Source organism: Chrysochloris asiatica, unplaced genomic scaffold, assembly GCF_000296735.1.
Source record: "Chrysochloris asiatica unplaced genomic scaffold, ChrAsi1.0 scaffold00092, whole genome shotgun sequence".
NCBI lineage: Eukaryota > Metazoa > Chordata > Mammalia > Afrosoricida > Chrysochloridae > Chrysochloris > Chrysochloris asiatica.
Window position 1 is genome coordinate 2828612 of NW_006408610.1, and position 24445 is coordinate 2853056.

At 41.2% G+C, this 24445-nt stretch overlaps 1 protein-coding gene across 1 annotated transcript in view; it reads left to right on the forward strand.

Annotated features, from left to right (window-relative positions):
- The window catches only part of PTPN9 (protein tyrosine phosphatase, non-receptor type 9), a 119655-nt gene that overhangs the window by 56381 nt on the left and 38829 nt on the right, over positions 1 to 24445 (forward strand). Inside the window, exons 5-7 of the mRNA XM_006866468.1 lie at positions 3117 to 3222; positions 15342 to 15452; positions 19509 to 19837. Of these exons, the coding sequence (XP_006866530.1) occupies positions 3117 to 3222; positions 15342 to 15452; positions 19509 to 19837 (546 nt within the window). The remainder of the gene's footprint in view (positions 1 to 3116; positions 3223 to 15341; positions 15453 to 19508; positions 19838 to 24445) is intronic.

A 24445-nucleotide genomic window follows, 5' to 3' on the forward strand; every position in this document is an offset into this window, starting at 1 on the left:
TGCTTTTCATTTGCAGTTTGTTGCTGCTCTTCATATCATTGTCTAATTTGTTTGGGTAATAAGAGAGAAACCACTGTGTACAACCAGTCATAATGTACACTTAGAAGATGGAAAAAGCTGAGGGACTGTTCAAGGTGAGGCTGGCTGTCCAGTTCACTGGTTTCTGCCGTGTTATGTACTTTCATAGTACTTAGCTTCTACTGTTGATGCTCCATGGGAGAACATCCAAACCACACACTTCACTGTAAAAGAGAAGTTGCTAAAGGATGAGAACTATTGGTCTCAGTGGCCTTGTTCTCCCCAAGCAGAGGTGTGGTTTTTCTCAGCTATTCCTCTCTCTTAACAGGTTTCCAAGCATAATTTTCAGAACATGGGTTCCCTTGAATGCTTCTTTAGCTTGGGGTAATAAATGAAAGATTTCTTTCCCAGAAAATCTGGTATTGGTCTTCCTCGTTGGGGTGCTGAGAGAGTCAGAGTTCTCATGTGGGCACGACAGGAAGAGGAAAGTCATTGGTGTCCAGCTTTCATCTCTGGTGTGAATACTGGATTGCACAGGAAGATCACACAGTTAAACACAGTTAAAACTTTGCTTTCGTGTTGTCTGTCCCTTTCTTAAAAGCCCTCAGTGACTCCTCATTATCGAGAGTGCACAGAAGCTAAGTAAGTGTGAACCCTTCTTCAAGCAAAAAAGTCTCACTGGTTCCCCAGAAAGTAGAAGTTCTTGTTTTCTTGTGTTATCTTGAGCCAGAATGGTTTTTGTTTTCCCTTCCTCTTCACTAAATTCAGCTAGCCCTTTAGCTCCCCAATACCCTCTTTCACTCTACCCGTCATGAATGAAAACTCTTACTTCAACCCAAAAGTAGTTATTGACAATACCTGTCATAATTATATATGACCTTATGATACAGTTTTGGTTTTTTGATACCAGTAGATTGTAAGCTCCTTGAGGACAGAGACCTATTTTTTAATGTATAATGGAAATTTTCTCATGCATAGATACAGTATCATAATCCTTTGTGTACCCATCAGTGATTTATAACCAACCTTGTGTCATTGGTGAGCCCTACCCTGGTAGTGTAGTGGATTATGAGCTGGACTGCTAACCCCAAGATCATTAGTTTGAATCTCTAACTCTGGGCCACTCTGACATGAAGCTTTCTGCGCCCATAAAGATTTAATCTCAGAAACCCTACACAGGGTCACTATGAGTTGGAACTGACTCGACAGCCACCACCAGCACCACCATCACCCTACTCTTGATTTACTTTGAACATGAGGTCAAGGACTGTGTTTTAAATGTCATGGTGTTTTCCAGAGAATCTAGTTCAGTTGAGAATCAAATGCAGTACATGATTGATCAGCGATCATTACAAACCCATATTCTGTACCCAGAAAGGTGAAAATCTTGTTGTATTTGTATCTATTTCATATACTTTCACTGAATGTACAGTTTCATGTTTGTAAATTTTGAATCTGGATCATTATGCACCAAAGTTTCTTTTCATTAATTCTCTTTCCTGTGGCACTAACTTGCCATAGACGGGCATTCCAAAGAAAAAATGTAGAATTCTTTGAATTTGGTTCTTGATGAGCTAGTGGAGAAATGGAATGTGTCTAGACCTGGATATCTACCCAGTAATTGTGCTATATGTTTGACAGCATGTTTGATCTCTGTGAATCATACTTTCTTTGGAAGTGTAGAAAAGGAGAGAAAATTTAGCATTAACTGTAAGTCATTAGGGACCATTTGAAAATAAGTCTATTGGAGAAACTTGTATTAGAAATTTCTGAAATGCAGCATCATGGGTGGGTGCCTCTGTCTTGGATGGTGTTAAAGGGAAGGAGGTATAAGACTTCTAGGAAGTAATGCCAAACAATTAGAATACAAAGTAAATAGAGGTCCTGGATTTTAGGAATGTATTTTGTGTCAAACAGTTTTCTTATTGTAAGTAGATGTGATGATTCCTGTTGTCAGTTGTGAGTAGTACAATAAAATAAAGTACGCCTAGTGACCATGGTACCTTCAGCTTGGAAGCAAGTAGGGATCTGGCTTGTAATAGGACTGAGGAGAAACACTCTATTTTCACATGCTCCTCAATTCCTCAATTCAATCTGGGGATAAGTTTACCACCTCTTAATCTTATATTTTGGGATGTTTTCCAGAGCTCATTGGTGGGGTTGTTTCTTCCTCCATTGAAGTTCTGAGAGAGAATTCACCAATAGTGAGCTAGAGGAAGGTCTTTTCAAGACAGTTTTCCACAGGTATAAAATATTATCTTAGTGATAGGCTTCCAGACCACTGAATAGTTCACTAACTATCTATGTGCTTGTTTGCAAGGACTATGCTAGGGAGTTTTGAGGGTAATTAATTGCACAAAACAGGTTTCTGACCTCTGGAGGACAATCAATCAAATGGTTACACCAAGTTGCAATCTGTTAAGGTCACAAGAAAAATCTGTAGGAAGATTTATGGAACTTTAAGGGGATGAAGGAGTCCTGGTGTGGTGCTGTGGACTACTTTGTCAGACCGCAAAGTCATTTGAACTGCAAGGTCGGTGGTTCAAGCTCACCAGCTGCTCCTTGGAAACCCTATACAGGGTCGCTGTGGGTCGGAATCGACTTGGTGTCACTTAATAACAACAAGAGGATGAAGATGCAGTACACTAGATTGTTACCAGGGAGACCTTTATGGAAGAGGAAACCTTTGAGTTGAGCTGTGGAAAATAAAGAATTGGGGTAGGCAATTTTAGAAGAGTGGGGGAAATTGTTTAGAATTTGATTATCTGGTTCCATGGTTGAAAGGTGAGGCTTTCTGCTCCCGTAAAGATTTACAGCCTTGGAAACCCTATACAAGCTCTCTGTGAGTCGGAACTGACTCCGCGGCACACCGCCACCAACCACTAGTTGCTCTGAAGTGTTCTCAGTCTAGAAGTTTAGTACTTGGTAAGTCTGAATAAATCAATAAGTAACAGCAGATACATCTTTTTTGTAAAATCAGTGTTCAAGGAGGTAGTTATTTTGGTATCAGATATGTTCCCTATGTATCATTGCCCCAGGTTTTCAACCTGCCTCATCCATCTTATTATAAATGTTTTTGTTCAATGATTGGCTTGCAGCTTTGAAACTCAGAGGAATGGACTGGTATTTATCTATGACATGGCTGGTTCTAACTATGCCAACTTTGAGCTGGATCTTGGCAAGAAAGTCCTAAACCTGCTGAAGGTAAGGCTATGGGAAGGTCTTCTCAACTTTCCTTCAGTGTTTAAGATGCTTTTGGTGGGTTTTGTTTGTTTTTCCCCAATTCTTAGGGAAGGAGCTTTAGGAATTGTGTAAACTCCAGACATTATGTTCAATTTCAAGGTCACTTGTAATTGATGACAAATACCAGCTTCTTCAGAACAGGAACTAATCTGGAAAGTGAAGTAGAGTATATAGTACAAAGAATGAACCCGAACGTAAACTGTGGACTGTAGTTAACAACAACGTATTAGTGTTGGTTTATCGACTATAACAAATGTACCACATTAATGAAAGATGTGAATGGGAGAAGTGGTGTGCCAGGGAAGAGGGAGTATTTGGGCACTCTCCTTTCTAAGAGGAGTCCTAGTATGGCGCTGTGGGTTAATGCGCTGGACTGCAAGGTCACTTTGAACCATAAGGTTGGCTGTTCATGCTCATCAGCCACTCCTCAGAAACCCTATACAGGGTTGCTATGGGTCAGAACTGACTCGATGGCACTTAACAGCAACAACATCATAATGGGTATAAAATGGTGTCTGATAGAGTTTGTATTTCTTCTATTAATTAAATTAAGACTCTCTACATAGGCGTCCTGGTGTGGTGCTATAGCGTAAGCATTGAACTGCTAAACTTAACATGAGATCAACTGTTCAAACCCACCAGCTGCTCCTTGGAAACCCTATAAAAGGTCACTGTGTGTTGGAACCAACTCAACTGCACTTAGCACCACCACATAGGGTTTTGGGCCATATATGAGGGAGCTTCAGAAAGTTAGTGGAAAAGTACAATAAAAAGATAATAAAATGTTTTCCATGAACTTTTTTGAAACCCCCTCGTATAACAATTTTTGTTGTTGTTAAGTGCTATCAAGTCGGTTCCAACTCATAGTGACCTGGTATAGGGTTTTTGAGGAGTAGCTGGTGAGTTTGAACTGCCAACCTTGTAGTTCAAAACAACCTTGCAGTCCAGTATTTATCCTACAGCACCACATCAGGACTCTGTTATTGATACTAATTACTTATTAGGTATCCATATCTCTGTTGTTGTTGTTACATGCCATTGAGTCGGTTCTGACTTATAGTGACCCAGTATAGGGTTTCTGAGCAGCAACTGTGGGTTTGAACCAACAACCTTGAGGTTAGCAGTCCTATGCTTATTCTCCAGTGCCACACCAGGATTCCTATATCTATATAGATATTTGCAAAATATGAAACACCTACCATACCTCGTATACACAACCCTTTCTACTCCTTGATAATTCATTGCAGTGGCCACATACAATTCAGGGCACCATACTCAGAATTTAGGGTTTATTGGTGAAGTTAACAGGTTACAGTGCAGGATCAAAAAATGCTCAAGGCATAGTTATTCCAGTCGCTGCTGATAAATGCCCACAGGACACGCCACTCCACCGTAAGCCATAGCCTGCAGGTACTTGGCTCTAGCTCCCATGGGTCAGCAAACCTAGTTTCCCCACTTAAGTGCCTCGATGCACCCCACTCTACAAGCAAGCTTCCTGCCCAAGGTCACTAAGCTTTACTTGCTCCATGGACTGGGAAGCCCACTGCTCTGTCTAGTGCTCTGGTTCTTGCTTCTGCTGCTGCTCCTCCTCTGCCACTCCTCTGTTGTCACTAGGTCGAGGAGGTCAATGCGCAGGGGTCTCGGGGTCCAAAAGACACGGTCCTTTCCTGGCTCTTCTTTGATGGTAGTGAGATCCCCACTCCTGTTTCTGAGATGGTTCATTTTATACCCATGCTAGAGTTTCAAGTGTTTAAATGACAATGAACGCTGATAACATCCACAGCTGAATCCTGTCATCCTAGCACTATCTTCTCCCACCTTCTCTTACCCAGACCCAGCAGGGCAAAAATATTGTTTGGTGGGAGTTACAGACTATAGCTAGAAGAGACAGACATTAAATAACTAACTACATACAATATTGATATTACTATACTGTCTCCTGAGTCCTGGTGTGACACTGTAGATAAGTACTGAGTTGCTAATCACAAGGTCAGCAGTTCAGCTCCACCAGCCACTCCTCAGAAAGTCTATAAGGGTCACTGAGTCGGAACCAACTTGACAGCAACAGCAACAGTCTTCCAGTTTATAGGTTGTCTTTTTGTAATATAAAATTCTTTTGACTAACAGAAGTTCATTTTTTCCCCTAGTTATGAAATGATCCTTTATTGAATATTTTCTTTTCTAGTCCCTAGCTAGTTGGACATTTCACAGCACGACTGTTAATGTCATGTTCTGGTGTGGTGCTGTAGGTTAATGCGTCAGACTGCAAAGCCGTTTGAACTGCAAGGTCAATGGTTCAAGCTCACTAGCTGCTCCTTGGAAACCCTATACAGGGTCGCTATGGGTCGGAATCGACTCAACGGCACTTGACAACAACAAATGATGCCATGAGGGTGGCGGCCATCAGCATTGCAGCCCACAGACTGGACAGGCCCCAGGATCTCTTTAGCAGTCCCACAGAGTTCGCTGGCTAAGGATTGATGCCACATTTGATGGGCAGTGCTGACAGGCTCATCAGAAGTGAGATTTTTCTGTTTCTTTCTGTCTCTCGGTGCTTCCTAGAGGACACCATCTCATTGTGAAGCTGCCTGTACTGAATAACCACTTTCACATTCATCCTTAACTCTTTCTAGACACTGATTGTCTTGGCATTGCCATCACCTAACTTTGTTTGGAGACAAACCCTGAGGGCCAATCTTGGGGAACAGAGCAGAGTTCCCACTGATGCACTTCAGGTATGCAGTTGTGATCTCCTTGGGGTCACACTTGAACAGCATGGTAGAGGTAGCTGGTGTTAGATGAACCCAGGTGCTGGACGACTGAAGAAAGTTGTACCTAGGCCTCTTCTGAGTCAAAAGTCAGAAGTTCTTAAATTTAATATGCTAAAATATATCTATATTTTCTTTTTTGTGTCTTAAGTCCTTTCCTACTCCAAAGTCAGAAAAAAACTTACTATTGTTTTCTTTTAAGAGTTAAAATTTTTGTTTTTGTCATTTAAGATCTTGAACCATTTGGAATTGATTTTTGAATATGGTATAAGATTTAGGAATCTGACTTTTTTCTCCCTATCCGGGCAATATTTTCCTTTCTAGTTTTACATTTTGAATACTCCTTCTTTTCCCCAACTTTAGATTTTCTATTTGTCATTTTAACAAAATCACAATATTCTGATAAGTTAATGTACCATGATATTGTATGTCTAGTCGTATCTGACTCATACTGGCACCATGTGACAGAATAGAACTGTCTCATAGGCTGTAGTATTTTAGGAAGCAGATGGCTAGCCATTTCCCATTGGATGAGTTCAAACTGTCAGACTTAGTTACCAATTGAGTGCTTAATCGGTTGCTACACCAGTCAGTAATAAACCCACTGCCCTCAAGTCAGTTCTGACTCACAGCAACCCTGTGTAGGGTTTACAGGAACAGAAAGCCTCATCTTTTTCGCTCTAAGCAACTGGTGGGGTGAACTACCAACATTACAGTTTGTATGTAGTTCAGGACTTATCCTACAGCACCAGCACCGCCAGGGCTCCTCATTACTATACCATAGAGAATTTCATTAACCACCTTCCAGATTATTCTGTTGGGTTTTTTTCAGGTTTCATACTGTTAATTGTTTTTGCATTTCCTTTCAATTTATTTTATGAAAATATTTCTGAGACTGGGATTATTTAGCTAAAGAGTCTGAGTAAGTCTGTGTCACTTGTATACATCACCAGGTTATCCTACATAAAAGTGGGACAAAATTACAGTCACCAACAAGTATGAGTATATCTGTTTCCTTGAATTATCCAAGAACTGGTCTATTTTCTTATTTTGAATTTTGTTTTCATTTTTTTCCTACTCTGTCTGGACCTTCTGTTGTGATCCCTGTTAGAGTGGTTGGTAGTGGTCGCCTAGCACTATCTAACTCTTCTGGTTTGGTGGAGACCATAGTTTGTGTGGTCCATTAGTTCTTTGGACAAATTGTTTCCATGAGTCTTTGATTTTCTTAACTCTTCTTTGCTCTAGGTGGGAAGAGACCAATAGTTGTATCTTAGATGGCTGCCCACAAGTTTTTCAAGACCTCAGTCACTGTTCACTAAAGTAGGGTGCCTCTGTGAGTCCATTGTCTTAATAGACTACGTTATGACATTTGGCCTGGATGTGTCCCTGAAGACTATGGGGGAACCCTCAAGCTCAGTGACTCAATCTCTTAAGGTGTTCAGTTATGGCTAAGAAGTCTGTAACTTTGTCTCCTATATGCTCTTCTATAAGCATGGATACATTTGCATCACATACAAATACATATGTCAGAAATACCCTCTGCCACACTTATACATACTATGTGTGTGCTTCCATACACCATAACACATCTGTTTAGTGTATAAATCTACTTATATATCCTTTTCCAAAATAGTTTATTATTAACACCATTACAGGATTGTAGATATTTACCATTGTAATATTTACCATTGTTGCTTTTAACTCTCGTGTACCACCCAGCATCTTCCTTTGTCTTGGTCCTATTGTACTGACTACCTCTTTATTGTATATTACCTTTCCCTTCACCCAAGTTAATACATGTCTACTACCTATTTTTTTTTTATTCCTGGTATGATGCTATAGGATCAGCATTGGACTGCAAACCACAGGTTGGTAGTTCAAACATACCAGCCACTTCTTGGAAACCCTATACAGGGTCACTATGCGTCGGAACCAACTTGATGGCACTTAACAACAGTTGTCTGTTTTAGTAATTTGTTCCCTTTCTCCCACTCCCATCCCTGGAAACCATCGAAGGATGCTGCTTTTGGTGTGTAAACTTTTTCTTGATTTTTTTATAACAGTGGTTTCATGTAGGATTTGTCCTTGTGTAATTGACTTATTTCACTCAGTGTATTGAGATATTTCATGAATTCATTGTTATTCTTGAACATTGTGTATATGTATCATAGTTTGTTTATACATCCATCTGTTGATGGTTACTTACGTTGTTTTCCATCTTTTAGCTCTTGTGTATGCATCTGTCTATTTCTGTCGTGGATATATTTCTGGTGGTAGGATTGCTTATTCTTGTTAAGTGCTGTGGAGTCGATTCTGACTCACAGCCACCCTGTATAGGAGTGACTGGTGAGTTTGAATTGCTACTGACCTTGTGGTCCAGTGCTTATCTTTCCTCCAGTACCACATCAGGCCTCCAAGTGGGATTGCTAGTATCTCTATTTCTAACTTTTAAAGAAAGCACTGTTCTGTTTTCCACAGTGGTTGTACCGTTTTGCAATTCCACTGACAGTGTATGGGAATCCTGGTGTGACGCTAAGGGATAAGCACTGCACTGCTAACCACAAGGTTGGTGGTTTAAATCCACCAGCCGGTTCTTGGAAACCCTGTACAGGCTCACTAGGATTCAGAACCAACCTGATGGCACTTAACAACAACAAAGACTAATGTTAGCATCTTTTTATGCATTTGTTGTCTACCTAAATATCTTCTTTGGTGAAGTATCTACTCATGTCCTTGGCCCATTTTTAAACTGGATTATTTGTCTTTTATGGTTAAAATGTTGAAGAAGTTTTTAATGAATTTTAGAGATTAGTTCCTTGTCAGATAAGAGGGTAAATCAGAGATTGCTAAAAATCATAGAAATAGATACCTTCATTTAATTAAAATAGCAAAATATGAAACTTTTATTTCTCAAAATATCTACCATCTGAATCTATACACTTCTGAAGGCAAGGTTTCCGTATCTCAAATTCTTCCCCAAAGAATTCTGTGCTCTTTGATTTATACTCCATCAAAACAGCAGTTTTGACATCCTTAAGGGATTCAAATTGTATTCTTTTAAAATACTGTTTGGGTTTTGGGAACAAAAAGGAGTCTGAAGGGACAAGATCAGGGCTCTAAGGTAGGTGGCTGGGGTAAGATTTCCCAAGGAGATTCTGGTAGGACAAACCTTACTCCCCTCAAAGAAAGAGCAGGTACATTGTGATAGAAAAAAATTCACAGCATAACTTCCCTGGCCCTTTTCTCACAAGTGCACTTTTCAGTTTTCTTAAAATTTCTTCATAACAAGTCCCTGTGGTCGTCCTGCATCCTTTGAGAAAATCTATCAAGATTGTTGTTTGAGAATCCCAAAAAACAGTCACCATGACCTTCTGAGCTCTGACCTCTCTGCCTTGAATTGAACTGGCCTGGCAGAGTCCCTTGGAAGCGACTCTTTGATTGCACCCTTTTTTAGAAGGCACTCTAATAAGACTAAGATGGGTGTATTACTGAGACAACTTGTCTGCACCTATCCACTGACGGCAGAGACATGTGTAAACGTGCTTTGTTTGGAACAAGTTTATGCGTGTATAAACTGGAACCCAATAGCATTGCTCTTTAGCTTACCCTCATATATCATTGCCAACAAAGATTCCCAGTCTATATAGGTTCTCTTTTTCCTCCTTTGGAGAAATCTTTTGAGTGTTTTATCTTTAGAAGGTCACAGTGGTGCTGTGGAATAATACACTAGACCACAAGATAGGTTTGAACCCCAAGATTGGCAGTTTAAATTCACCAGCCCCTCCTCAGAAACCCTATACAGAGTCTCTGGGAGTTGGAATCAACTCAACGGCACTTAACAGCAACAGCCAACAACAGTCATCTAGTTTATTTACTGCTGTGTGTGAATTTTTAATTATGCTTGGTAGACGATTTATGCCATGTTATTGTTAGGTGTTGTTGAGTTGGTTCCAATTCATAGCAACCCTGTGTACAACAGAACAAAACGCTGCCCAGTCCTTCACCATCCTCACAGTTGTTAGCTTGAGCCCATTGTTGATCCATCCATTCACTGACTCTACCAAGCAATGTGTCCTTTTCCATGTACTGATCCCTCCTGATAATATTGTCAAGTGCTGTCGAGTCGGTTCCGACCCATAATGACCCTATATAGGGTTTCCGAGGAGCAGCTGGTGAGCTTGAACCGCCGACCTTGCAGTTCAAATGCCTTTGCAGTCTGGTGCAGTAACCCACAGCGCCACACCAGGACACCGATCCCTCCTGATAAAATGTCCAAAATATGTGAGACTATAAAAGTCTCACCACACTTGCTTCTAAGGAACATTCTGGCTATACTTCTTCCGACACAGATTTGTCTTTCTAGCAGTCCATGGCACTTTTCAATATTCTTTGCCAACACCATAGTTTAAATGCATCAACTCTTCTTTTTCTGAGTCATTGTGTCGAGGGCTGATTTTCAGTGCACTGTTTCCAGAGAACTGCTCTGAAATGTACTAAACCCCAACCCCAAATAGGTTATTTCCAATGGCTTAACACCAGGCTCCCATGAATGTGTGGTATATTATGGGCAAGGGGAAGCTGCTTTTTCAGCTGTGGCCCGTTTCCTGGAGTGAGGGGTATGCCACATTGGACCCTAGTCCCATTTATGCTACGTTATTGTTAAGTGCCTTTGAGTCGGTTTCAACTCATAGCAACCTTGTATAAGGTTTCTCAGGAGCTGATGGTAGGTTTGAACCATCCACTTCGTGGTTAGTAGTCTAGTGCTTACCCTGAAATGCTACATCAAGACTCCATATATGCTATTGTTGTTGCTAAATGCCATTGAGTCGGTTGTGACTCATAGCGACCCTGTTTAGGATTTCTGAAGAGTGGATGGTGGATTTGAACTGCTGACTTTGTGTTTAGCAGTACAGTGCTTAGTCTACATACAGCTCCACAACAGGATTAGCCCCTATTTTTCTTCCATGTTCTGTATAATTTTAGGTTTTACATTTATGACTTTGATTCATCTTGAGTTAGTTTTTGTAGGGTATAAAGTATGGATCCTGTATCATTTTTCTGCAAATGGGTGTATCTAGTTGTCCAGCACCATTTGTTAATGAGTTTTGGTCCCTGTGTCAAATCTCAGCTGTCCAAAGATGGTTGGATTTACTTCTGGTTCTCAATTCTGTTCCATTGGTCTCCGTGTCTGTCATTGTACCGGCTGTTTTGACTATTGTGGCTCTACTTAGATCAGGAAGTGTGAGGTTTCCTACCTTGTTCTTCTTCAGCAGTGCTTTGCTTATTCCGGGTTTCTTTCTTTTTCATATGAAGCTGGTGATTAGTTTTTTCCATCTCTTTAAAAAATGGTATTGGAATCTGTATTGGGATTGCATTATGTCTGTAGATTGCTTTGGGTGGTATTGACATTTCACAACGTTAAGTCCTCCTATCCATGACCACGATGTATTCTTCTATTTATGTAGTTCTCTTTTGACTTCTTGCAGTAGTGTTTTCTAGTGTTTTTTTGCAAAAATATTTTATATTCTCCGTTAAAGTTTATTCCTAAGTATTTCATCTTTTTGGTGGCTATTGTAAATGATGATTTCATTTTTTAAAATGAAATTAAGGTTATAATTTTGTTCCTCTGTAGTTTAATTGAAATTATATTGTAAGCATTTCCCAGAGTTAGAAAACTTTTTCGAAGTCTTCATTTTAAAGGCTATATTGTTATTGTTAAGTGCCATCAAGTTGGTATAATAGTTTACTTTAAGATATACCATATTTCAGCAAGCCATCAAGGCACGCAATCAAGTCTCTTCAGGACAAACCCCTCTTCAAGACTGAAACTCAGAGGGATCACACGAGCAGGTATGTAAGCTTGCTAGTGACCGTGTTGGTCTACTGGTAAGTGGAAGTGGGGGAAAGGCAATGATGAAGCTATGGGCTGAGTTCCATAGACTCCATAGACAGAGAACAGAAGAATGGCTGGTTGGTCCGAAGTATGGTGAGACCTGGGACTCCTGAGCCCATGGACAAGGACATAGCCACAGAGGGCGGCTAGAGCTGAGAGTGAAGCGCCCAGCTGACATGAAGTGAGGGGAGACTCACAAGAACACCCAGACTTGCAGATAATACCCATTTGACCTAGCTTCGATGGCTTGATGATCAGAACTTGACTGTTGTTGTTAGGAGCCATTGAGTTGGTACTAACTTACAGCGACCCTATGCACATCAGAATGAAACACTGCCCGGTCCTGGGCCAAACTCACAATTGTTGCCACACTTGAGCCCATTTATGCTGCGACTTTCCCAGTCCATCTCGCTGGGGTCTTCCTCTTTTTCTCTGACCCTCCACCTTACCAAACATGATATCCTTTTCCAGTGACTGGTCCCTCCTGGCAATATGTCCAAAGTATGAGAGACGAAGTTTGGCCATCCTGGCCTCCAAGGAGCACCCTGGCTGTACTTCTTCCAACATAGATCTGTTGGTTCTTTTGGCAGCCCATGAAACTTTCAATATTCTCCTCCCACACCATAACTCAAAAGCATCAATTCTTCTGCAGTCTTCCTTATTCACTTTCCAGCTTTTGCATGCACATGAGGTTATTGAAAATACCATAGCTTGGGTCAGGTGCATCTTAGTCCTCAAAAGATAAAAAAATTTTGATAAAGGAAATAAGTGTAATTTGCTACAATTTGATGGACTTGACCTATACTTACGGATATAGTAGCTCAAAATACCAACTGAGAGGGAAGAAGTCTTCACATCAAGGATCAATCCTATCCCCTCTATACACAGGGTTGATAGGGATGGGCAACTTAGACATTGGCTACCTAAAATGGGGGCCTATAAAGGCATGAAGTGACTGGCTTACAAGTTTTCAAGAGAGAGTTTAGTTTCAGAGTGTGTGGGGGAAGGTAGAATCCCCACTGAATAGTTTTCATCATGTCTAAATGGGTCTGGTGAAAGGAAATGGGGATAAGATTCTTATGATTCAATAGTGAATAATTATTATGACCAGTTGCGATGGTCACAACTGAAAAGGTAGAAGTTTTGTAACAAAAAGCAGGGAGTAGTTAATCTTACAGTCCAGGAACAGAGGACCATAGGATCAACAAGGGAGAAGAGCATGAGCGGAATGCGGGACAGTGTCCAGAGAAGCAGCGATACCAGAGCTGGAGGTAGAGATGAGGACATGGAGAGATAGACCAGCTGAGGACTCTAGGCTCATGGAAAGAGGAAGGCTGTGTGCTGGTGGCCAGGAGTCAGGCTTGTAGAATGTGCCCTTTGATTGTTTAACTTATTTATTCCTGAGTGTTTTTGTGTACATCAAAAAAACAAAACAAAAACAAAAACACAAGGAATAGAAGCAAATACTGTTGGATGACGATGCATGGAGGGGATTGTCACCATTGCAGTGAAATAAAATATGATATAGGATAAGTATAAAACTGATGTTCTCCCATGGAAACTATCTCTCAATTCACAAGAAAAACTTAAAAAACAAAACAAAACAAAACATTTTCTTAAACCACATGTTTTCCAGTTTTGATATTATTTACAACTATCAAAAAGGTTATTCTTTGATGATGCGTGAAGGGGATTGTAACCATGGCAATGAAACGATACATGATAGGATGAATGTAAAACTAATGTTCTCCCATGTAAACTATCACATAATTCACAATAAAACATTGAAAAAAAAAAACAGGAAATAAAAAAAAAAAAGCTTATTCCTTAAGACAGTCTCAGAAATAGAATTAACTTGGCTCAAGAGTATGCTTGTTTTTCAGGATCTTTAATGCCAGACACCCTCCAGAAGGCCTTACTAGTTTGCAGTCCCAGTATTAGTACATGAGGGTGTCATACAGTCATTTGCATGGACTGGGCCTTGAGTCCAAAGCATACACATGTCATAGTTTCTACTTTCTCTTTATCATTTTGAATTTCTTTTAAAAGTAGAAATATAGTTACTTCTTCAGAGTGGATTTTTATCTGACTCTTTATGTCCTGAAATAAATTGTTGAATCTTTGTGGAAAAGAGAAGAAAGTTTGTTTCTCAGATTGAAGTGAAGAGACTTTTGGAGACCTTGTTCTGGATATTATGTATTCTCTATAAGGGGTATCTGTGGACCTTTAATACGAGTAAAACTGAAGAATAGCCAGAGAGTGGCATGCCACATTGGGATTCAGTCTTTTGAAAGTGGTTAAAAAAAAAAAAGTGTGTGCATGTGTATGTGTGTATATATATGTATATGAGTATGTATATACACACACATATACATATATAGGAGTCCTGGTGTGGCACTGTAAGATAAGCACTGGACTGCAAGGTTGGTTTGAACCACAAGGTCGGTGGTTCAAACTCACCAGTCACTCCTCAGAAACTGTATAGGGTCACGATGAGTCGGAACTGACTCAACGGCACTTAATGACATAGCTAGACAGGCAGACATTGAAGGTATTTCCTCTTTTTTGGCCGGTCCCGTGGGGCTGATATTTTCCCAGTTAGAATGTCAAGATAGCATGGTAACTCTGTCCATGGGGAAGACTGAAACATTGAAAAATACAATGAAAGCAAGCACTGTAAACCAGAATGCATGATTTTTCATCTTATGCCGTGCACAGATTAGGATGTTTCATTTCTTTCACACCTCATTTGCCCTTGTGCGTGCTAGATCGTATTAATTAATTGAATAAATGAATTCATAGACGAGTAAATGAAAGATAAATGGGTCTGCATACATGGATATTCAAATAAAGGTAGGTTATGAAGAAGAAATGTTTCATGTTCAGCATTACTCATACTATATTCAGAAAATTCAAACAACAAGGAAAGCATTGCCATGGAGGCCATTTAGACTCACAGCAATCCTGGAGGACAGAGTGGAACTGCACCCCAGTGTTTCCACCAGGGCGCCTTCATGCTGCATTGTGAAGATCTCATTGTTTTTTTGGAAAAGTTTTAATAAGTCAGACTTTTCTAGGATGTATGTATATATATGTGTGTGTGTGTGCTCTTGTTGGCTAGCTGCTGATAAGAAAAGTCACAATAGTTTTCGATCCATAAAACTTAGGTCAACAAGAACCTAACATCAGTGCTTTGAAAAGTAAGTCAGCTTCTAGAATTTTAATTTGTTTTTAATCAGCTTTTCCCTAGCTACTGAAGTAAAACTTGAATTAAGTTGTAAACGCCCCTTGCTGGGTAAGAATGGAAAAAAGAGTAGAAAATCCAAAATTTGAGCTTTCAGCAGTCACAAGTCCTATTAGGGTACTATTAACAGCTAAACTAATTGGTATCCTTAAATTCCCATGTGTGTTTTCCACAGGGAGCTTTCCCAGCTCGTTTGAAGAAGGTGCTGATCGTGGGAGCACCCATATGGTTCAGAGTGCCCTATTCTATCATCAGCCTTCTACTCAAGGATAAAGTCCGGGAGAGGGTAAGGCAAGCTAACACAGCAGATTTATAGGTAGAAAGATACATCTTTTGCTCTGCTCTCAAAATTTTGCTAATTTTTTCTCTTCAAAAATATGTTCCTTCTCCCCTCGAGTTCTTTCTGCTTCTGTTAGTGTATTTGCTCAGATTCTCAGCTTTACTCAGTAGTCAGCCTGGAGCAGGCTGCTTCTCTCTCTGTACTACAGGCTTCTGGACGTTGGAAGCTGGACGTGGTTTGTTTGACTCTCGTCCATCAGAGTCCTTTACATAACTGTCATTGTTGTCATTGTTGCTTAGTGCTGTCGAGTTGGTTCCGACTCATAGCGACCCTGTATGAGGTTTCCACCTAGCGACTGGAAACTGACCTGTGGTCCACTGCCATTCCAGGACTCCCATATGACGACAGTACTGAAGTAATGTGTCCCATTGGCAGCTGGTTGTTAGGTGATACAGAGTCAATTCCGGCTTTTAGTAACCCAGGGACAACAGAACAAAACACTGCCCAGTCCTGTGCCCCCCTCATGGTTGTTGCTGTATGTTAGACTTTTGTTGCAGCCACTATGTCAGTCCAGCTCACTGAAGGTCTTCCTCTTTTTTGCTGACCATACTAACTGTCCCATGCACAATGTCTTTCTTCAGGGAATGGTCCCTCCTGATAACATATACAAATTTCGTGAGACCAAGTCTTGCCATCCTTGCTTCTAGGGATGGTTATTACTTCCAAAATGCAGGCCTTTAAGATTTTAAAACTTTTACTGTAATTGCGTTTGTTGAACTTGCCTTTTAATTTGTTCAACTGGAAATTACATTCAATCCCTTTGACAACCAGGGTTGAGGAGAGAGTTTCTCCCTCTCTGTTTTCTCCCTTTTTTCTTAGAATTTTATCTAAGACGGCTGATTGTTTTCCATCTTCAGAAAGTATTGATCAAAATATATCATAATCCCACTGAGAATTCTAAGTCTGAAAGATGTTGTTGTTGTTAATTGCCATTGAGTCAGTTTGGACTCATACCAACCCTATATAGGGTTTGTGAGGCTTTAAATTTGTGCAGAAATAGAAAGCTTCATCTTTCTTCCATGCAGTGGCTAGTGGGCTCGAAGCACCAACCTTGTGGTCCTCAGTCCAGTACTTATCCTATGTTGCCACTGAGCTCCACAAATTGATTGCACCCCTTAAAAGAAAGGGTGTACATACGCATCACCGTTGGGGAGAAATGGGTAAAGACAGCAATGAAGCGGCGAGCTAAGCCTCACAATATTCAGAGGGCTTCTGTGGACCCGGTTGGGGACCTGGTTGGCAAGCAGTGCGAGGAGACCCAAGGACTCCTGGGCCCAGAGTCAATGACGTGGCCACGGAGGACTCAAGTGGAGAATGGAGCTGCCGGCTGATGGGAAGAGAGGCCATGTGCACAAGAACACCCACACTTGTAGATGACACTCACGTGACCGGGACTGGGTGATCAGAGCTCAACCAGGAGAAGAAAGAAGGTGGGGGTGGGGGGGAGATTGAACTGATCCAAGCTGATGAACTTGACCTATGCATACGAATGCAGTGACACAAAAGAGGTGATAAATCCTTACAGCAAGAAACATTCCCACCCCCTCCACACAGAGTAGACATAGAGGGGCAACTTGGACATTGGATACCCAAATGGGGAGGGAGGGACTACAAAGGCAAGAGGTAACTGGCTTACAAGCTTTCAAGAGGGAACCTAGAGCTAGAGGGCATGGAGGAAGGCAGAATCACCAGTGAGTACTATCCAATTTGTCTAGGTGGAGCTGATGAAATGAAATACAGATGGGTTACGTGCGATACTGTAGTGAATAATGGTTATCAAGATGGATTGTGAGTGTTGGAAATGCAAGGGTAGAAGTTTTGTAGCAAGGAAGAGAGCGATTATTTCTCCAGTCTAGGAGCGGAGGTCTCTGGGACCACCAACAGATAAGAGCCAAGAACGGGACCCCACCCAGAGAACCGGGGATGCCTGAGATGGAAACAGAGATGATGACAAGGAGGGATGAAGCTGCTGGGGAGTTTGGACCCAGAGAGGGAAAGGAACTGTGGGTCGAAGACTGAGGGGGGAAGAGGGAGGTAGAGCACGGGCTTATAGGATATGCCCTTTGCTTGGAAGACAAGGCGTGGAGGGGATTGGAACCATGGCAATGGAATGATATACGATGGAATGAATATGCAACTGAGGTTCTCGCATGTAAACTATCATATAATTCACAATAAAACATTAAAAAAAAAAAAAGAAAGGGTGTACAAGACGTTGACACATAGGGTAAAATAATGAAGTTGTTCTTTTGAAATGTTATTATCATAGATTTTTGTGGTAGGGGATTATTAAGTTATATGAATAATAATGCAGATCTTTAAAGCTGAGGTGACTTAGGTGGGAGAGGAGAAAGTGAGGTGTCTAGTTCTAATGGAAGCTACTTAGGGACACAGTGATGAGATATTTTACTAGTAAAGATAATTCTTTGAGAGGGCTCCTTAGGCAGATTCTCACACCTGGATTATAGATAATACACTTGCATGTATGAGGGGGCTTCAAAAAGTTCATGGAAAAATGGAATAAAAAGATAATAGATTTTTTCCACAAACGTTTTGAAGCCCCCGACTATAAACTCAAACTATATTGAGTATCTCTTCTAGTCCAGACACTGAGTTGAGCGTCAGGAATTGACAATTGAGTGAGGCATTCCTTCCCCTTGAAGAGCTAATGGTCCTTCTAGTGAGCCCAGGGATTGACATGGACAAAGTTTTGTGAAAACATAGAAGAAGTTACTGGGAGGACTATACAGAAGAGGTGAGTTATAAGTTAGTCCTTGAAGATTCACAGGAGGAAAGGGGGACATTTTCGGAAGAGGTGACAGCGAAAGAAACAAGCTCTTAGGAGGATCAGCATTCCCATTACACAATGGAGAAAAGAGATTCCAAGAAGGACCAATGAGGCCAATTTGGTGTAACCTGGCTGTGCCAAAGCAGAAGCAAAATTTTGGTATTATGGTTACTTATCTAACTATTTTCTGAGTGGCTGGTATTGTCTTGCTTTCATCGAAACCTTGAGAACACACCCATACTGAGCTGTGATTAAAACATAGGCCTAGACTTGGCTGCATTAGTATGGCGTTGACAAAAATTGTCACTACCTGTGCATTTATGGTGGTCAGAAGGAAAGATCAGTATGAGATGGTGCAGGGAAAGCTTATTAGTAATATAAAGACTTGGTTCACTGTGCTTTCCTTGTAGAAGGTATATAACAGATTCCAAGTGAATCTGATACACATTCAGGGAAGTCAGGGCTGTGGCTGGGACTAGGGCTTTGTCTTAGGCTGGGTTCTACAGAGAAACAACACTAGTGAAACATATATAGAAATATATGAGGGGGTTTATTATCTTTTAGCAGCATTTTTCCACAAACTTTTTGAAACCCACTTGTACGTAGATTTATTTCAAAGGAATGGCACATGCAGTTATGGAGGCTGGCAAGTCTGAAATCTGTAGGTCACTCTTCTGGCTGCAGGCTTCTCCTGTCTCACCTGATTGTAGGGGCTCACAAACCTAAAATCTGCGTGTCAGGTAGAAGACTTCCGGCTCACGGGTTTGCAGGAGCTGATGAATCCCAAATCCTGCAGGTCAGGCACCAGTTAGCTGGCACTTGTCCCAAGAACCAGAGGTCAGAGGATGAAAAGTTGGATGCACGATCAAGAAAGAGTCTGCTGTGGCTGAACATCCATGCATATTGAATGCAGACCATGCCTCCAAGTAAACTCTCCTTGATTGGCTATTCACATCAGATCACAAAATGGGAGAATGGTTACATAATCTCTGCCAAAGAATCATGGTCTAGCCAAGTTAACACATAACATTAACCATCACAGGCTTCAATCACAGATAAATGAAATGTAGTCAGTCTACTAACCATACATTGCGTTTCAAGAAAATCGCATCCTGTTCTCCAATCCAATAAGCTTGGTTCTCCTTTATTTTCACTATCTTGGGGATTCTGTCTCTCGCCACTCCCATATTCACATGTTCTTTCTGGCCTTCTAGATTCAAATATTGAAGACATCTGAGGTCACCCAGCACTTACCCAGGGAGTGCCTTCCTGAAAACCTGGGTGGGTACGTCAAAATTGACCTCGCCAGTTGGAATTTCCAGTTTCTACCCCAGGTGAACGGCCACCCAGACCCCTTCGATGAGATCATCCTGTTCTCCCTCCCTCCTGCCTTAGACTGGGACTCAGTGCATGTTCCAGGTCCCCACGCCATGACAATTCAAGAGTTGGTGGACTATGTTAATACCAGGCAAAAGCGGGGGATATATGAGGAGTATGAAGACATCCGTCGTGAGAACCCTGTTGGCACTTTCCACTGTTCCATGTAAGTAGGAAAGGTTTGGGCTAAGGATCAATTGCCAAGATGCTTCTAGCTGGCACTGGCAGTAGCTCCTTCCACATCTCACTTCTTAACGGAGGCTCTTCCCTATGTTAAGGAGGAGCATTCTCACTTAGATGATGGTGTTTCTCTTCCTGAAAGAAGTACCGTCTTTTTTGGTGCATGTGTCAGCATCTAATGCTCTAAAATTTCTAAAGACTTTTGGTACCAACAGAGGAACCCTGTAAAAATGAACACATTTTTTAGGTATTTCCTGAAACAAAAAGTGTGTGTATATTTGTTGTTGGGTTTTGTTTGTTGTTGTTTTTTGGTAGGTTTAAAATAGACTGTTCTCCATTTCCATTCTTGTGTGCAGAGCTTTGGTCTCATTATTTGGCCAGTCTCTCCCTGGAGCATTATAGTGTATGAAACATTACAGTTTGTGGAGAAGTATTGGTACATTTAAAATAATCAACAGTTTGTAAGATAAAAGAGTTGCCTCTTAGGAATTTTTCCTCTTGGGGTTTTCTTTCTACCCAACTCCTACCACAAAACCATCTGGCTGGTTTGTAACTCTAGTTCATAACTACCGGTACCACTTATAGACAACAGACCATAAATAATTTCTCTTCCTTTATTGCTGTCAAGTTTTAATTGGCTGCAACAGGGATCTCTCTCCAACTAGTAGACTCTGTGTTGAAGAGATGATTACAGAAGCTATTCCAGTGAATCCCAGGCTCAAGTTCCAGCTCAGACAAAATTCCTCTCTGTAATCTCTACACATTATTTCTCATCTTTGCACCTTAATTTTCTCACATGTAACATGTTGGACTCTGTTATTCACCTACATTTGTAAGTTAAATGTTTTAGGAATCCATGATTCTATGAGTACCTCGTCCTGTATAATTCTTGTCCAGTTTATTCAGACTGCTTTAAAAAGGATGCAGGGAAGGTCCTCTTAGCAAAAGGAAAGAACAGGGAAATAATGAGTTAGGAAACTGAGATAAAGGAAATAAGGGAGAAGAAGCAATTGAGGAAGAAGTCGATAAACAAAGAAAACAAGAGAAGAAAAAGGGAAAACAGAGCATTATTGAGAGGAAGGAATATTTTTTTCTGCCATACTAATTTGTTGTTGTTGTTGTTGTTAGGTGCCACTGTGTCGGTACCGACTCATAGCAACCTTATGCACAGCAGAATGAAATACTGCCCGATGCTGGGCCAACCTCACTATTGTCATGCTTGAGCCCATTGATGCTGCCACTTTGCCAATCCATCTCGCTGGGGGTCTTCCTCTTTTCCCCTGACCCTCCACCGTACCAAACATGATATCCTTCTCCTGCGACTGGTCCCTCCTGACAATATGTCTGAAGTATGAGGTGAAGTTTGGCCATCCTGGCCTTCTTCCAACACAGATCTGTTGGTTCTTTGGCAGCCCATGGCACTTTCAATATTCTCCTTCAACACCATAACTCAAAAGCATCAACTCTTCTACGGCCTTCCTTATTCGCTGTCCAACTTTAAGATCCCAATATAAATCCTATTTGTCCTAACCAGAGCAGATTTTCCTCCTATAGTCTTAAAGGAGTCCTGCTGGCACATTGGTTAGGAACTTGGCTGCAAACCAGAAGATTGGTGGTTGGAGCTAAGCAGCTGCTTTACAGGAGAAGATGCAGCAGGCTGCTACTGTAAAGATTTGAAGCCTTGGAAACCCCATGGGTTAGTTCTGTTCTCTCTTAGACGGTCACTTTTCAGTCAGAACTGATTCAACAGTAACAGGTTTTCAGTCTTAAATCAAGGACGTTCTATGAAATGGAGGACTGCTGGGCTGCTCCAAGGGAGACACAAGTGTCCTGGGGATTCTTGATTGAATTCTGGGTGCTTTTACAATTACCTCCTGCTGTGACATCCTTGAGATGTCATTTCTACCACGATCCTTCTCCTCCCGCCATGAAAAAGGTGGATTTGAATTAACCTTTTGGCATCACCCACACTACCTGTTATATTACAGTCAGAGAGCACATCCTTCCAAATGCTTCCTGCTTATGAAATGAACAAACTTCCCCTCTACTTTGGAGTTAGAACCCAGATAGTCATCAGCTCTAGGCCTTTGTTGTTCACCAAGTCCTAGTAGAAGTACTTGCACAGAATAGACTTACTATGTCTCCCTTGGAATTCTGGGTTATGAAGTAGATACCAAAGTATTCCTTACTGTTCAGGGTTCCAAGGGACCAAGAATTTTCTTTCCTCTTTATATTTGTCTTCCCCCATACTACTAAAAGGAAACAGAGATTTTGTTTGTTTTTGTATTGAACTTTTAATTTTGAGATCATTGTAGGTTCATGTGCATTTTTAAGAACTAGAGGGCTTCCCATACACCTTTTCTGCAGTTTTTTTCCAATAGTAGCAGCTTTCAAAACTATAGTACAGTATCACAAACAAACATTGACATTGATAACAATCCATTGATCTTACTCAGATCTCCCCAGTTTTGATTTGTGTTTATATATTTTGTTGTTATTGTTAAGTGCCATTGAGTCAGTTCCTACCCACAGCGACTCTGTATAGGGTTTCCGAGGAGCGGTTAGTGAGGTTGAACCACCGACCTTGCCATTCAAACTGACTTTGCAGTCCAGCATATTAACCCACAGCTGCACACCATTAGTTCATTACAATTTTATCAAAGTAGAGTTGACTATGATGATACCAGTGGAATAAAACTTTTGAGACCTTTATTTCTGGTAGGGCACAAAGTAAAATGAGGAGAAACAGCTATAAACATCCATTAATAATCGGAACATGGAAGTTTGAAGTATGAATCTGGGAAAATTGAAAGTAAAAAATGAAACGGAATAAAGATTGATATATTAGGCATTAGTGAGCTGAAATAGACTGATTAGTCACTGTTTTGAGTCTGACAGTCCTAACGCTTACTATGCCAGAAATGACACATTGAAGAGGATTGGTGTCACATTTATCATCAAAAAGAACATTTCAACTCAGAGCAAGCCCCCTTCCAAGACTGAGACTCAAGGGGAATACATGAGCAGGCATGTGGTCACCAATAAGGGGAAGAGGGGAACAAAACATCAAGGAAGCTGCGAGCTAAGCCCGACCCTATTCCATAGACCCCTGTGAACCCCGGGTGGAGACCTGAATGGCCAGCAGTATGGTAAGACCTGGGGACTCCTGGGCCCAGAGGCAGTGACATGGCCACAGAGGACTAGAGTGGAGAGTGAAGTGTCCAGCTGATATGAAGTGAGGGCAAATGCACAAGAACACCCATACTTGTAGATAGTACCCACTTGACCTGGCTTTGATGGCTGGATGATCAGAACTTGACTAGAAGAAGAAAGAAGACGGGGTGGGAAAGAGTAACCTGCTACGATTTGATGAACTTTACCTATACTTATGGATGTGGTAGCTCAAAAAGGGGAGCAGATCTTTACAGCAAGGATCACTCCCACCCCCTCAGTATACAGGGCTGACAGGGATCGGCAACTTAGACATTGGCTACCCCAAATGGGGAGGGGGGGGGCCTCTAAAGGCAAGAAGTGACTGGCTTACAAGCTTTCAAGAGGGAGTCTAGTTCCAGATGGGGTGGGGGAAGGTAGAATTACCACTGAATGATTTCCATCTATTGGGACTGGGCTGGCAAAAGGAATTGGGGATAAGACTCTTGTGGTACAATAGTGAATAATTGCCATCAGGACTGACTGTGAGGGTAGAAAATATAGAGGTAGATGTTTTTTGACAAAAGGAGGAGAGTGATTGATTTTGCAGCCCAGGAGCAGAGGTCCCTGGGACCATCAAGTGAGAAGAACGGAGAGTGGGACCCTACCCAGAGAAGCAGTGATGCCAGGGATGGAGACAGAGATGATGACGTGGACACATGGAGCGGCTGGGGACACTGGACTCAGGAAGGGAGAAGGGCCGTGTACTGGAGGCCAGTGGGCAGGCCTGTGTGGTGTACCCTTTGGTTATTTGATGATGCTTGGAGGGGATTGTAATCATTGCAGTGAAACGAAATACTATAGGAAGAGTGTGAAACTGATGTTCTTCCATGTAAACCTCACAATAAAAACTTAAAAAAGAAAAAAAGAACATTTCAAGATCAATCTTGAAATACAGCCCTGTTTGTGATAGGGTAATATCCATACACCTACAAAAAAGACCAGTTAATACCACTGTTACTCAAAATTTATGCATCAACTACTAAGGTCAGTAATGATGAGATTGAATTATTTTATCATCTTATTCAGTCTGAAATTCATCCAACATACAATCAAGATGTATTGGTAATTACTGGGGATTTGGGATGCAAAAGTTGGAAACAAAGAATAAGGATCAGTAGTTGGAAAATATAGCCTTGGTGATAGAAATGATGCCAAAGATTGCATGATAGAATTGTGCAAGACCAGTGACTAACACTGCAAATTCCTTTTTTAAACAGCATGAAACATGACTAACACATGAACCTTACCAGATGAACTACAAAAAAAATCAAATTTGCCACATTGTTGAAAAGAGTCTGTGGAAAAGCTCTGTATCATCAGCCAAAACTAGGCCAGGGGCAGATTGTGAAACACAGTATCAATTGCTCATATGCCAGTTCAG